The sequence below is a fragment of the Bos taurus genome, chromosome 13 (assembly GCF_002263795.3).
Source record: "Bos taurus isolate L1 Dominette 01449 registration number 42190680 breed Hereford chromosome 13, ARS-UCD2.0, whole genome shotgun sequence".
Lineage (NCBI taxonomy): Eukaryota > Metazoa > Chordata > Mammalia > Artiodactyla > Bovidae > Bos > Bos taurus.
Window position 1 is genome coordinate 25,188,846 of NC_037340.1, and position 15,491 is coordinate 25,204,336.

General features: G+C 40.8%; 1 protein-coding gene across 19 annotated transcripts in view; it reads left to right on the forward strand.

The window, feature by feature from the left end:
• KIAA1217 overlaps window positions 1–15,491 on the forward strand; it is an 821,092-nt gene that overhangs the window by 596,958 nt on the left and 208,643 nt on the right. The window contains exon 2 of one of the 19 annotated variants that reach the window (XM_025000973.2): window positions 2,543–2,631. The exons of the other annotated variants lie outside the window; for them this stretch is intronic. Within the exon in view, the coding sequence (XP_024856741.1) occupies window positions 2,629–2,631 (3 nt within the window). The 5' untranslated portion in view covers window positions 2,543–2,628. The remainder of the gene's footprint in view (window positions 1–2,542; window positions 2,632–15,491) is intronic. 19 annotated transcript variants of the gene reach the window in all.

Here is a 15,491-nt window from a genome sequence, read left to right on the forward strand (position 1 = left end):
GTTCCATTTATGTGTTTCATTGTCAATGAAACAGCGTGTTCTCCAGCTAAGTACTTCCCTGAAAATTACTTGGTTTTCACTTACTTAGAGCTACTCAGGGAAAGGATAGGTCATCTTTGTAAGAGCTATAATGTTTTGTTCCACTTCACCAAATATATATGTGTGTGTGTGTGTGTGTGTGTGTGTGTGGCTCAGACGGTAAAGAATCTGCTTGCAATGCGGGAGACTGGGTTTGATCTCTTGAGTTGGGAGATTTCCTGGAGAATGGAATGGCAACCCACTCCAGTATTCTTTGCCTGGAGATCTTCATGGACAGAGGAGCCTGGTGGGCTACAGTCCATGGGGTCACAAGACCTCATGCATACATATGTATATCATTGGGTTATATAGTTAAAGGGAATCATGAACATAAAATGATCAATTTTGGTTTTTAAGATGAACAGTGTTAAAAATAAGCTTGTATGCTCCTGAGAATGATCTAGAGAAAAGAAGTGTGTGATTGTAGGAGGGAAGAAACTGAACAAAGCCTTGGGATTTAGTGGGAGGCTTAGCCTTAGGAACAGAGACAGCTTTTCCATCTTTGCAGCCAGGAAGGCATCATCTGTGGGCACGTAAATATGGTGGATGAGGGTGAGAGGGTGAAGTAGTTCTCACCTGTCAGTGACACAGAAAGCGAGGTGATCAGCTAAGAGTAAGAAGAGGATATTGGAAGTTTGAGGGGAGAAAAAACCTCTATGAAATAGATTGTAATCTTGGAAAATAAAAGAGTGAAATCATGAGGAAAGCATAGAAGAATCATTTAGCAGAGTTAAGTTTGAGATTTATGTTAAGGAAATTAAGACCATTAAGCAGAGTTGTGTGAGTTTTTGTTTTTGTTTTTTTCCTTCCAGCAGTTTTAGCAGCTCAATGGGAAATAGGTTAAACCTGTATTTGTTTTGAATTTGTTTTCTTTTTGGCTGTGCTGGGTCTTCGTGGTTGGAGTGGGCTTTCTCTGGTGCAGCAAGCGGGGGCTGCTCTCTAGCTGCGGTGCTTGGGCTTCTCTTGTTATAGAGCACGGGCTCCAGGGCATGTGAGCTCACTGGTTGTGGCTCACGGCCTCAGTTGCCTTGCAGCACGTGGGAATCTTAGTTCCTGGATCAGGGGTAGAACCCACGTCCCGTGCCTTGGCAGGCAGATTCTTAGCCACTGGACCACCAGGGAAGTCCTGACTGGAACTGCATGGATTGCCAGACTAGTGCAACAGAGGGTCAGGCAGATGAAGGTGTTGCAAGGAATTGCTCATGAAGCTGGACCACAGAATCTAAATTGGGTATGATGAAGTGGATGGTGGATTGAGATTGAAGGATAAGATTCCTGTTGGGTCAAGGATCATTGGAAAGTGTTTTTGATGGTTTCATCATTATGCCTTCAATCTGTATGACTGTGCACTGTTTAAACCATGCCCTGTGTGGCCAAATGTCCTGAGGCTACTTGGTGGAGAAGATGGATGTCCATAGATCCAATATCCAAATTCTCATATCAGGGAAAACCTTGGGAGCATGATTTTTATTTAAAAGTCTATGTTAGCAGTTGGAGAGATGATAAAAGTAGATTTGTTTAGCATCCTTTTCTTTTTGGTCTGTGTTGGGTCTCCATGGCGACAGGTGGGCTTCACTAGGAGCATCGCTTAGTTGCCCTGAGGCATGTGGGAATCTTATTTCTCTGACCCGGGATTGAACGTTCATCCCCTGTGCTGGAAAGTGGATTCTTAACCAGTGGACCATCAGGGAAGTCCCTGTTTATCATCCTTCATTCACTTTGAAGCTAGTAATGTTTTTAAAGCTCAAGTGTTTTTAATAAATGGAAAAAAATCTGTCCCTTTAAAAAATTTCTTTTTTACTCATTTGAAAAGCAAATCACAGTAAAGGTGAGAATTAATATCTAGTCCTCTGGAAATAATTTTTTAAAGTAAATCACATCCATTAGGGAAATTCAAAAAGTTCAAAAAGCATTAAAAAAAATCCTGTCCTACAGGTAGACAGAAATGACTTTGTATCTTTTGACAAATCTCTTCTCCAGGGGATCTTCCCAACCCAGGAATAGAACCGGGGTCTCCTGCATTGCAGGCGGATTCTTTAACAGCTGAGCTACCAGGGAAGCCCCTTTAAAATAGTAGTTTTTATTATTTAATGTCATTTTATTTTTAATGGCTATAAGATGTTTGTTAATTTTTAAAGGTATGAAATTATTATTGTTGTTAGACATTGAAATCTTTTCATGTGTATGAAATGATGACAACTCAGCAGTGAGCCCCAGAAACACACTATTTAAGTTGTAAATATACCAATTAAAGGAGCCACAACTTACCCTAAGGCCTTGCAGGGAGCATTGTTCCTATTTCAGCAAGTTCCAGGACTGTGTGGATGAAAGTCCCCTTGTGAGCAGAGGTCCCCGACCCCCAGGCTGTGGACTGGTACTGGTCCTTGCCTGTTAGGAGCTGGGCCGCACAGCAGGAGGTGAGCGGTGGGCAGGCAAATGAGAGACACTTCATCTGTATTTACAGCCGCTCCCCATCGCTCTCCCATCACCCCCAGATGGGACCGTCTAGCTGCAGGAAAACCAGCTAAGGGCTCCCACTGATTCTGCGTTATGGTGAGTTGTATAATTATTTCATTATATATCATAATGTAAAAATAACAGAAATAAAGTGCCCAATAAATGTGTGCTTGAATCATCCTGAAACTATTCCATAACACTGGTCCCTGATGCCAAAAGGGTTGGGGACAGCTGATTATGAGGACTTTGAATACCTGAGAAAGTAAAGGGACCTTACTTTACATTCACTTTTTACTTCTTTATCTTTTCCATCAAGCTGTTTCATCACTGGAGTAGTTGGATTGATGCTGTTAGATGTTGTAAATTGGAAATTTTCCTTCCTATAAGCTGTTATCTTACAAATCTTTAGGAGCTGGAAATTAACATTTTATAGGTGAGAACCTTAACTCACAAAAATTCTACTTGCTTCCTCTACCCTTTCCCCAGCTAAGAATTAAAAAGAATGCTTTTTTTTTTTTGATGGTGGAATATTTTGGTCTAGCTCATGCCATACAAATACTTATGAGAGCTTAGTTTGAGCAAATCTGACAAAAGCTTTGTAACACAGGTGCTGTACTTATCTAATTCATTTTTTCCAGCGAGCTCTAACATTTCTCAAATGTAAAGGTGTGAAGGGCATGGTTACCAAAAACGAATAGATGTGAACAGGGCTGTGTTATTAAATGTCATGCTTCTTGATTTGTTGGTCATGTATTATCTCAAACAAAAATGGATTTTCCTACTCTTCTGTTTTTGCAGTTTCGAAAATGGGCTGTCCACAGACTGGTTTGTGGCATTCTTATTTTGCAGTTAGGAGGAAATGGAAATAAATAGAAACTGATTTGGTTCCTCTCCCAATTATATGAATTAATACTGGTTCTCAAAATTCTCTTACATAAGGAAGGGTACAGTTGAGATAGAATGGTGTCTTGTGAGTAACTAGGGAAGAGAGTGATATGCAACAGCTGATGGTGTGTTAATGATGCTTAATAATTTTAAGCAGAGTAAGATGGCAAATTTTTGTCCACATTGGAACTGTTTTGTGCATACCACTTTTAGACTTCCTTTCATTGGTTTTATTTGTTTCTTGACATTTCAAGATAGCATAAAATGTTTGGTTTTTGTTTTCTGAAAGATGAAAAGTGCAAACTCATCGCATTTATTTAAGAAAGGATGCAAGCTAGTGGTAGTCTTCTAAATTGATATTGCTTCTTCTTTGGTGAAAAATAGCCTAGGTATTGTCAGAATCTTATTTATTTAAAAAAAATATATATTTATTTGGCCACGCTGAGTCTTTGTTGTTGCATGCAGCATCTTCTATCTTCATGGCTGCATGTGAAGTCTTAGTTTCGGCATGTGGGATCTAGTTCCCTGAGCAGGGATCAAATCTGGGCCCCCTGCATTGGGAGAATGGTCTTAGCCACCGAACCACCAAGCAAGCCCCTTGTCAGCATTTTTTAAAAAACCTTTCATGGGTGTTATCTTCACAAGGCAAAGTAAGATGCCAGTTACCGATGTTTCATAAGTACTAGTTCGACAGACTTGCATCACTGTGATACTCAGTTTTGGCATATCGAGAAAGTGAGATGTTTAACAGTCTTTACTAAAATGTGGTTACATATGTGATTTTTAATTATGCTTTTTTGCTATTTTCTCAATTTGCGTAAAGTCCCCTTTCAGTATAAATGTAAGAGAATTGCTCATTGAGTCCTCCATGCTTTACATATTATTATGTAGTAATACCTCTCAAGACCCTTTTTTTAAAAAAAGATTTTTGGCCACACCACATGGCATGAGTTGGAGTAAACTCCAGGAGATGGTGAAGGACAGGAAGGCCTGGAATGCTACAGCCCACAGGGTCGCAAAGAGTCAGACGCAACTGAGCAGCTGAATAAAAACAATGGCAGTGTGGCATGTGGAACCCTAGGCCCTGACTAGGGATCAGACCCATGTCCACTGTATTGGAAGGTGGAGTCTTAACCGCTGGACTGCTGGGACAGTCCCCAGTACCCTCTGTTTTTTACTTACTTTTGTTCTGATTCCCATTTCACTGATGAAGGAATAGAGGCACAGCGGGTATGTATAACTTCCCTGGGATCAGAACAAATGGCAGAGCCAGGATTGCACCCCTGGTCCTAAAGAGTGTAATCTTAGGTCTGTGTATTGCATTTTTTTCAGTTCCAGCGTTCTGGGCCTGATGTCTCCATCTGCTGCATGTGGTCCTGGTGCCCTCTGTCCTGGAATGTTAGTCATCTTTGTGTGTGACCCTGTGACGCTCTGATTGGGACCCAAACTGGGGCCACTGAGCAGTCAAACAGCTCTATTAACAGAGATGTCAGTGTCCTTATTTTTTATTTACTAGGAATAAATGAGTAATTGATATCCTGTTTTCAGATTTCCATGACTGTATCCCTCTTCTCTTCATAGCTACAAAATGTCCTCAGGAACAGTGTAATTAAATATAGCTTTGTCTCTTTATTTTTGAGACCCACATTTATGTCTCTATTTATAGCTTATCTTAGGACCTCTGTGATTCCATGTGCTGAACTGGTCTCCGTATATATCTCTGTATAAGCTGGGGTCCCAGTTTTGTTAATTGAATTTGCAGCGTGAGGTAGGAAATCACGGTCCTTTTGTATGTATCTTTCCAAGATTCAAAGCTAATGATATTGTTTGATAGGATTTACTAATAGCACTGTTACAATTTATAACATATTCATTCGTACTGTATTAAACTATCCATCGCATTGTGCTTGTTACTCAGAGGAAAGTAAGACTTCTTGTACTCTTAATGAAAAAAATCTCTTCTCTGGGTAAGACCCTATAGAGTACTCCCCTTGTTCTAGAGCCAAAGAAGAAAGATAAATTGTCTTAAGACGTAAGAACATCTCTTGTTGGATAATTAGCCCTTTACAGACCTAAGGGAGCAGTGATAGAGTGTCCCCTCTAAGGACAGCTCTAAGGGAGCACGTCAGTGGGAAGTTGAGTGTAAACACTCCTGTATTTAGCAAACCAGACGTTATTTAACTTCTCAGAGTCTTCATCTTCTCACCAGTTAATTAAGATTAAGAATACTTATGATACTGGCTTTATTGACATCTAAGTATATTCATATAATGTAGTTAGTGCTGTGCCTTTTTCTCCCAGTGTAGGTGCTCAATAAGAGGTAATTATTTGATTACTGAATATTAATATGCTACCGAAAGGATCTTGAGCAGGTTTGGAGAATAAGCCATTAGCTAGCAAAGAAATAATAATGGAAAATGCACTTAGGCAAATGCACTAAGCGAATATGGTTTGCCTAAAATACAGGAAATACTTTTTAAAAATAAGGGTAAAAGAATCTCTCTTGTTGACTTAAGGCCTTGTTTGATTTGTCTCATGTGTGACTTACATGAGACTCAAAAGCATGGACTGTTTTAAGAATAACTAGGAACTTAAAAGTAAGGCTGTTTGATCCTTTGAACAACTCTTTTAGTGACTTAAGAAGATATAAACGGAGGTCATCAGTCAGGAAGCGCATAGTTTCCAAAGAAACTTTTTAGAAAAGGCGAAGGGAACCCTTCCAAGGAATCCTGATGCAGATCTCTCATTTAAGAGGAGTGCAGGCTTTCTGAACCTCTGACCCTGTCATCTATCTGGGTGGTGTCAGGGGACTCCTTGCCCTCTTCTGCCTTATGGATCCATATCAACTCCTAGAGAAACAGCAGGGTCGTTTTAGAGAAGAAAACAGAAAAGTCCACGAAGATGCCTGTTACAAACGTAGCATTAGATGCATGTCTGATTGCAAAAGACGTTAGTCGTAGGATCTTCAGTGGCTAAGCATCAGCCGTATTAATACACCTGAATCTGTGAAAGTGGATTTCAGGTATTTATGAGGAAACTCTCACTACAGAGGTTGAATAGAAAAAGATAGGAGAATCCTGCGGTCCTGACTGTGCTTTAATGAAACTTAGGTACAGGAAACATAAGAGGCCAGTCTCAGAAAGGTAGGGAAGGCAGGAGGAAACCCAATGGGATGAGCAAAGAAGTGCTTGAATAGCCGAGACCTGAACAGGAATGCTGTGCCAAGCAGGGGCCTGGCAGAGGGCCGAGAAGGAGGACCAAGAAACAGCAGCAGAGCTCGAGCAGGAAATGAAAAGCAACTTTCAAAACACATCAGGGGAGACCTTCTTTAAGTACATCAGAAACAAGACAGAGAAATGTTGTTTCTCTGTTCCCCAGAGGAAGGAGTTGGTTTTAAATGACATCGATAGGCCAAGTTGTCTACTCTTTTCCCCTGCATAGAAGCATAACTTCATTGTTTTAGTAGAATCTGGTAGTCTTGAGCTGGAGTAGGGAACATTATCAGAAGAGCTGGAGGAAGGCTCTTTTAGCAGGCTGCGTGTGTGTGTGTGTGTGTGTATTGTTGTTGTTTATGGGTCTAGTTCCCTGAACAGGGATGGAACCTGGGCCTCCTGCATTTGGAGCTCGATGCCTTCACCACCAGACTACCAGTAAAGTCCCAGAAGTGATTATTTTTCACTACACAAATCTTGAGCTAAGTGGCTACCCGTCGGAGCATATTGAAAGTGTGTTTAAATAGAAACTAATATTCTTGGTGCAATGGGTAAAAAGGGTCATAGTGAGACAGTTAAAAAGGGATCAGTACCAGATCCAGTGCTTATTCAAAATATTCTATAATCTGTAAGATGTGCAGGAAACACAGAACATGACCAGGCTGCTGGTGGGAATGGGGAGAAGGGAGCGATTTAGGTCAAGATGGTCTTGGCCATTTGGGAGGCATGGTTATAAATGAAGTAGTGGAAGATAAGGTCAGGGCAGAAGGGTAGTGGGCATAGGATACTTGCATTTTCATATGTAAGCATCATGATGGTCCTGATTTGAATGCATGCTTAGAAGGCATACATTTTGAGTTTATCTGATGGTTTGTTTTTTACCCAAAGCAGTGTTGAGTTGGTTTCTTTCTGAGCCCCGCAAGTTGCCTTTTTTCTGGGCCAACTACCTTCTAAGAATAGTTTAAGAGAGGTCTTGTAGGTATAAAGCTCAAAATCAATAGGCCAACCTACAAGATCAGGTAACAGAGGACTTTGTAGTAAGTTCAGGTCTTAGCCTTGGGTAAGCAAGGATCTAGTCTTAGCTCTGCAGTAAGAGTGAAGTCATTGAAAAGAGTCATAAGGATGGTTAACAAATTGGGAAAAATAAAGTGCCAAGGTGAAACAAAACTCAAATAAAGTGACTTTTTTTTTTTTTTTTAATTTTTTTGGCCTGCCAGGATCTTAATTCCCTGATCAGGGATTGAACCCACACCCACTGCATTGGAAGCACAGAGTCTTAACCATTGGACCATCAGGGAAGTCCCCAGTGATGTTATTAATGTTAAGTATCTGAAGGACTTTTTAAAAAAGCCACATTAGTGATATGTTTTATATTTCTTCTGATGAAAAGGAGGGCAAAGACTTACCTGAATAAAGGATTTGGAATAGATTTAAAGATTGTATGACCCTTATACAATGTTGAGATAAGGTTGTGAGGAACAATGTATGTTTCCTTCTAAGAGATCTTTAAAAGTATGAGCAATTGTATTTTGGGGATGAGTACATTTGATACATTTATAAAATGTTTGACTTTGATATTAACTAGGCGGCGAAGGAGATGAACCTTGGGATCGCTTTCAACTGAGTATATTTTTTTTTAATATTTATTTTTATTTATTTATTTGGCTGTGCCAGGCCTTACTTGCAGCACACGGGATCTTTGATCTTTTTTGCAGCACTTGGGCTCTTTAGTTGTGGCATTCTAACTCTTAGTTGAGGCATATGGAATCTAGTTCCCTGATCAGGGATTGAACCCAGGCCCCCTGCATTGGGAGCATGGAGTCTTAGCCACTGGACCCCCAGGGAAGTCCAATATATATTTGTATTGGTTTTATTGGCATTTTCCTCTTCCTACTACAGCTGTGTGTTTAGCTGCCTTCTAATGGCTGTGTAAGTCTTTTATGGTAGTATTTATAAGCTTTTATTATATTTGTTTGCTCAATTAACAGTCTCCTTGATGCCGCTCAGCTCTGTAAATGGACAAAGTCTATCTTGTTCACCATCGTGACTTCAGTTCCAACCCATTACCTGGCACGCAGTTGTAATATTTGTAGAATGAATGATAACGTGGAATGAAGTATGACTTAAGTTGTGGGCTTAGAAGGTTGTCATTTTTAGAATGATTTGTTAGAGGCTCAGTTCAGTTCAGTCGCTCAGTTGTGTCCAACTCTGTGACCCCATGGACTGCAGAGGCTAGAATATCACTAAAATGGATTTCCCGATCTTGAGCATTTTGTTCAAGTCCTGTTGCTGAAATTGTCTGTTATTTGAATCAAAGGATGTCCTCTCTAATCATCTTGTGAAATGTAAATGGGATCCACACAACTGTACTTGAATGTCCCTAACCACATTATTCATAATTAACAAAAAGTGGAAATAACCCAAATGTCCATCAATTAATGAATGAATAAATAAAGAGTGGTATCTCTACATGACTTAGTGACTAAACAACAGCAGCAATACAGTGGAATAGTATTTGGCAATAAAAAGGAATGAAGTATTGATACATGTTACATCATGGATATATTTTGAAAACATTATGCCATTCAGAGAGAATCACATATTATATGATTCTACTTACTGTGAAATGTCCAAAACAGGCAAATGCACAGAGATAAACGGTAAACTGGTAGTTGCCTGAGGCCGAGAAAGTTAAGAGGAGACGGGAAGTGAGTGCTAGTAGGCGTGGGGTTTCTGAATATGACTGCCATCGTGGTTGTCCAGCCCTGTGAATATTCTAAATGCCGTTAAATTGTGTACCTTTGCTTTGCAGTTTTTTTAAAAAGATGAGTACTAGGTACTGAAGTTTTGAAAAATATTTATATATGTATGTACTTATTTTTGGCTGTGTCAGGTCTTAGAAGCAGAACTCAAGATCCTTGTTGCAGCTCATGGGCTTCTCTCTAGTTGAAGCTCGCAGGCTCAGTAGCTGTGGCTTGAGGGCTTAGTTGTTCCTCAGAGCCCACCAGCGATGGCACCAGTGTCCCCTGCATTGGAAGCTGGATTCTTAACCACTGGACCACCAAGGAAGTCCCTTTTTTTTTTTTTTTGCAATTTTTAAAGCCTTATTTATTTATTTTTGGAAATATAATTGATTTACCATATTATATTTGTACAACATAGTCATTCAGTATTTTTATAGGTTGTACTTCATTTAAAGTTATTATAAAATATTGGCTACATTTTCTGTGCCCAGGTGTATACTCTAGGGGTTTGTTGTTGTTTTGGCCACACCACGCGGCATTCAGGGTCTTAGTTCCCCAACCAGGAATTAAGCTCCTGCCCTCTGCAGTAGAAGCTCGGAGACTTAACTGGAAGTCCCCAGTTGTACACTTTAAATGAGTGCATTCCTATTGCCAGTCCCCCTGGTAATAGACCTCTAGCGAGAAAAGAACATGAAGAACATATTCAGACAGTAGAAAATTCAGCTGTTTTTTCTACTGTCCGGTTTTGCCTTTGGCCAAGGGTATCTAAACAATTAGGGTTTCCCCGGTGGTGCTAGTGGTGAAGAACCTGCCTGCCATTGCAGGAGACACAAGGGAAGAGGGTTTGATTCCTGGGTTGGGAAGATCCCCTAGAGGAGGGTATGGCAGCCCACTCCGTATTCTTGCCTGAAGAATTACATGGACATAGGAGCCTGGAAGGCTACAGTCCATTGGGATGCAAAAGAGCTGGACACTACTGAAGCGACTGAGCGCAGCACAGCACACGGCATCTAAGAATTATATTTGGCAAACACTTTTTGTACAAAACAAGCAGTGTAGGGTCTTGGCTGTTTTGCCTTAGAAAGGGTGCAGACCTCCTAACCCTGCACGTAGCCCAGAGGATCTTCAGTGTGGATTTCTGTGTCTGTGTCACCCTTTACAACATGGACGAGGGTGCTGTGACCCCATCCAGTTCAGTACTGCGTCCATGGCCTGCAATTTACCCAGGGCCTGGCACAGGGCAGGAGGACCGCATTGTTTATTGCATTATCTACAGTTAAATATAAAGCGCTGGGCAGGCTTTGCTTTCAGACAAGGTACAGACTCTGTTTTGTGCTTGACAGAGTTGCTTGCTTAGAAAATGCTTTTAAAAAATTTTTTATTGAAATGATTTTCAACAAGAATGCCAAGATTGTTCAATGAGGAAAGGACGGTCTTCAGCAAATGAGACTTTCAAATATTGCATGATTCCAACTCATAGGAGATTTCTAGCGTGGTCCCATTCCTAGAGAGAGGAAGTGAAATGGTGGTTACCAGGGACTGGGGGGAAAGGGGTATGGGAGTTGGCGATTAAAGGCTATGGTTTCACTGGGGAAAGCTGAAAAGATGACGCTGATCCACAACAGTGCAAATGTGCTTCATGCCAAAACTGGACACTTAAGGGTGGTTAAAAAGGTAAGTTTTATGTAATATACTTTGCCACAATAAAAACATTATTTTCAAAAGATAGAAAATATTATTTTCAAATGAGAACATTTACATGTACAGACAAAGGCTGCCATCGAAGTTCCCATGTCCCCTGTCCCACCATAAATATCCTCAGGTGCTTCCTCTAGAACATAGCAAGCACAGGAAGCATTGCCTCACCTAGATCCTTTCACAGCTTTTACTCCAAATTACTCAGTGACCCAACCAGTGATTGACAACATTTTCAACAGTGCTTTACACGCTATTGTGAAAACCGTGGGATTTGTTAGTCATCATCTGGACCAGACTCTGGGAGATTCCGTAGTGTGGTTTTGTTTCTGTTATTAGTGCTCTACTGAATTTTCACTAATTTATTCCTTTCAGTAATTTAAAAAATATATTTATAAGAAATGCATTTTTGAAAGATAATACCACGTCTCATAAGCTGTTTCTTACTAGAAACCAAAGACTTCCTGATAATGATGGAGTGCCATTTTGATGCTTGGAAAGGGGTCTGGAAAAAGAATGCTGTGTATCCATTATTTCTTCCATGACCTATGGCTTACCATCTTGGGTTGGACTGTCCGTGCATACCTCACTTTGTGGGAGCAAGACGCATAGGAATTGGTTAATCTGCAGACTTCACATTTTTCATTTGCCTTTTTCCTAGACTTTTTGCCATTTTCATCAATGAATAGGACATTTTTAGAAAACTCTCAAAATGTTTTCTAAATTTAAGTGAGTTTGAGGTCCAGAAGACAACCAACACATGTTGAATCCAGCCTTAGAGTCTTCAGAAGTGAGGCATAGTCTTTGTCCCCGGTGTGGGTCATTTTCTAGGTTCTTCTGTCAAGGATTCTTTCAGGGACCTTCCCAGGAGATTCTAGTGTCCAAAATACAAGGCCTTTGTCTGTACCTTTCAAAACACTTGGGCTCCCCTGGCTGCTCAGATGATAAAGAATCTGCCTGCAATTCAAGAAACCTGGGTTCAATCCCTGAGTCAGGAAGATCCCCTAGAGAAGGAAATGGCAACCCACTCCAGTATTCTTGCCTAGAAAATTCCATGGACAGAGGAGCCTGGCAGGCTATAGTCCATAGGGTCTCAAAGAGTCAGACAGGAATGAGCAACTTTCACTTTCTTTCCGAACACTTAACATTTCATTATGAAACTTACAGCAACCTTCTTAGCCTGCGTCCCTCAATCCTAAGGGTCACATCTAAATGGCAGTGAAGTGAATGACTTCAATGGCCCTTTCTGGAGGACAGAGAGAGACTCTGCAAGTCGTGTAGGATGTGCCCATGCTGGAAAGAACCTCATGAAATGATTCATGCCTTCAAGCTGGGCTGAGTTTAATCCTTCAGAGAGAGGCAACTGTCACGTTTTTCAGATATTGAGCGTACTTTATCATTTTGACCTGGATGCTCAAGGCATTCCTCTGTGTCTAACCTAAAACTGGTTTGGAGTGGGTTTTCTTTTCACATGGTATAAGTTTATATATTCTTCCTGGCTGTAGAAATAATACATGTTCCTTTTAAATGGTCATCAGTTTAAGATATTTTAAGTTTATTTCCTAGATTCTTTTCTTGTGGCTTTGAAATTGAGACAAAATTGACTCTTATGATACAAATAACTCTTAAGGAAGAGTAATTTCATCATAACAGAATCATGTAGAAACTCTTTTACAAGGACGTCTAAAAAAATGTAAACCAATATCTCTAGAATAAATTCCATTTACATGGAGAAGGAAAACTTTGAGTCCAAGTGACACATTTAGATCCAGGTTGGTTCCTGAACTAGCTTTTTAAAGCAAATTTTCAAGCTTGATTTCCTTATCTATAAATTGAAGAAACACATTTTTCTCAGGATTGTGTAAACTGAATGTAATGTTACACGCGAAAGACCCTGATAGGAATCAGGTACACAGAGTAGCTTCGCAGATAATCCTTTATCTTCCCATACCTTCTCCATCTCTTCCTAACTTCTTCTTCTTTTTTTTTTTTTTAACAGATATTATCCCTTTTTAGACATATCTCTCTTTTTTTTTTAATATTTTTTTATTTATTTGACTGCACTGGGTCTTGGTTGGGACATGTGAATTCTTGGTTGAGGCATGTGGCCTCTATTAATTTCCTGACCAGGGATTGAACCTGGGCCCTCTGCATTGGGAGCGTGGAGTCTTAGCCACTGGACCACCGGGGAAGTCTCTAGATATCTCTTCATGAGCATAGAAAATATGTTTTTTTCTCGATTGTAACACTGCAGTTTAGTCATTGAACATATTTTTCCCACTTTTTGTCCATTCGAAAAAATCTTCATCACAGTTCATTAGTTACTGCATGTGTGTGCTCAGTCACGTAGTCTTATCTGACTCTCTGTGACCCTTTGCACTGCAGCCCACCAGGCTTACATGTCTATGGGATTTTCCAGGCAAGAATACTGGAGTGCGTTGCCATTTCCTATTCCAGGGAATATTCTCAACTTAGAGATCAAACCCATGTCTTCCACATTAGCAGCCAGATTCTTTACCGTTATGCCACCTGGGAAGCTGCTCATTAGTTATTACCTAAATCTAAAATTTCAATTTAGGGACTTCCCTGGCAGCACAGTAGTTAAGACTCCATGCTGCCACTGCAGGGAGCACAGGTTCGATCACTGGTGGGGGAACTAAGATTTGGCACAGCCAAAATAAATAAATCAATTATTTAAATAAATAAATAAATTTTCTGTTTAAAGAAAATTAGCCTTCTGAGTGGAAAGAAATCCTGTGCCATCCTTTGTAAAGGATTTTCTCTCTTACTGTCATAGTAGCACGTTTAGGGCTTGACTTCAGCCTTCCATGGACCTATTGAGTGAGTCGGTTCAGACGCTAGCAAACTCCCAGGTAAGATGATACTCAGGAATTCTGGTATTATTTGTACCAGTAACCAGGGACCAGATAACGTGCTTTACATGTGTTTCAAGTGTAATTTCACAGCTCTCCACTGGGTATTATCACTATGTTAGAGGAAAGAAAGTGAAGATCCTGAGGCCAGTCCACTCACACAGGATGGCACACTGAGAAGGTTCTAGACCAGGGCTACACCAGGGTGCCTGAGTCTTTTAGTATTTTCCACAGTTTGATTGCATTTAGGGGTCATGACTTGGAGAAGGAAATGGCAACCCACTCCAGAACTCTTGCCTAGAGAATTCCGTGGACAGAAGAGCCTGGTGGGCTGCCGTCTATGGGGTTGCACAGAGTCAGACATGACTGAAGCGACTTAGCAGCAGCAGGGGTCATGACTGTGTGGAGGCTATCCTGCATGACTATCTCTTGACATGCAGGATAACAGGATCCCACCAAAGGCAGTGTTCATCTCACAGGGCAGTTTCTCCTTTCCTCTGATGCCGTATTCTCTCCACTGTCCCCGCTTGCCAGGATAATAGAGTGACTGTTGAGAATGTGTTCATCAGAGTAGCTAATTCCAAGGGTTCATAGTATCATGATATCAGTAAAAAGACCTACTTTGTAGGTTGTGCAGTTCTATGTGGAAGGAGAGGAGAATCTATGCGACTTTCTTGGTGGTCCAGTGGCTAAGACTCCACGCTTTCAATACAGCGGCTCAGGTTCGATCCCTTATCAGGGAACTTGACCCCACATGCCTGAACTAAGCCTGCATGCCGCAATTAAGACTCAGCACAGCCAAAAAATAATTCAAAAGTAATAATAATTATTTTTAAATGAGAAGAATGAAAGGAGAGCCTAATCAGGACTTGATCTCCAGGCCTTTGAGTATCCAGGAGGAAAGGGGGCTGCCTGGTTTGGCACCTGTCCTGGAGAAGCATGAGCTCAACCACAAGGGCTGTGTTACTTCATCCCAACTCCCATCTCTCCCCTCCTATCCCCATGGCAACCACCACAGGGCTGAGGTCAGGCAAGTCTCCTCTGACCCAAACAGGAGAAATCTTGTTTGGCAAAATTTATTCCTGGGAGTCTTCTTTGGCCTTAAGCTGCCACCACAAGAACTCTCCAGACAGCACCCTCTGTCATTGAGTTCACTGTCTCACATTTAGTTGACTGTTCTTTTCTTCCTTGATATCCATCTTATAAGGAATCATAGGCTTTGCTTGGAAATTATGTTCAAGTAAGCAGAAGTATCTCAGCATTCAATCCAGCTTGTCAGTGGCAGGAATATTCTTTGCCTGTGTGTGTGAGAGACACTGTGAAAATGTGTCTGACGCATGTTACTTGGAGAGAGTTCTCTGTCATCTAATCCATCAAAATGCAAATCCTCTGATCTGATTGCTTTACTTTTTCCTAACTGTGTATATGTGTTATGCTCAGTAGGCTGCCAAGTCCATATGAATTAGCGCTGCTTGTTATCTTTTTCCTTCTCCTGTCAAAATAACCAGCCATCATTATGCAAAGGAAATGCATTCTTCCTGGGCTAA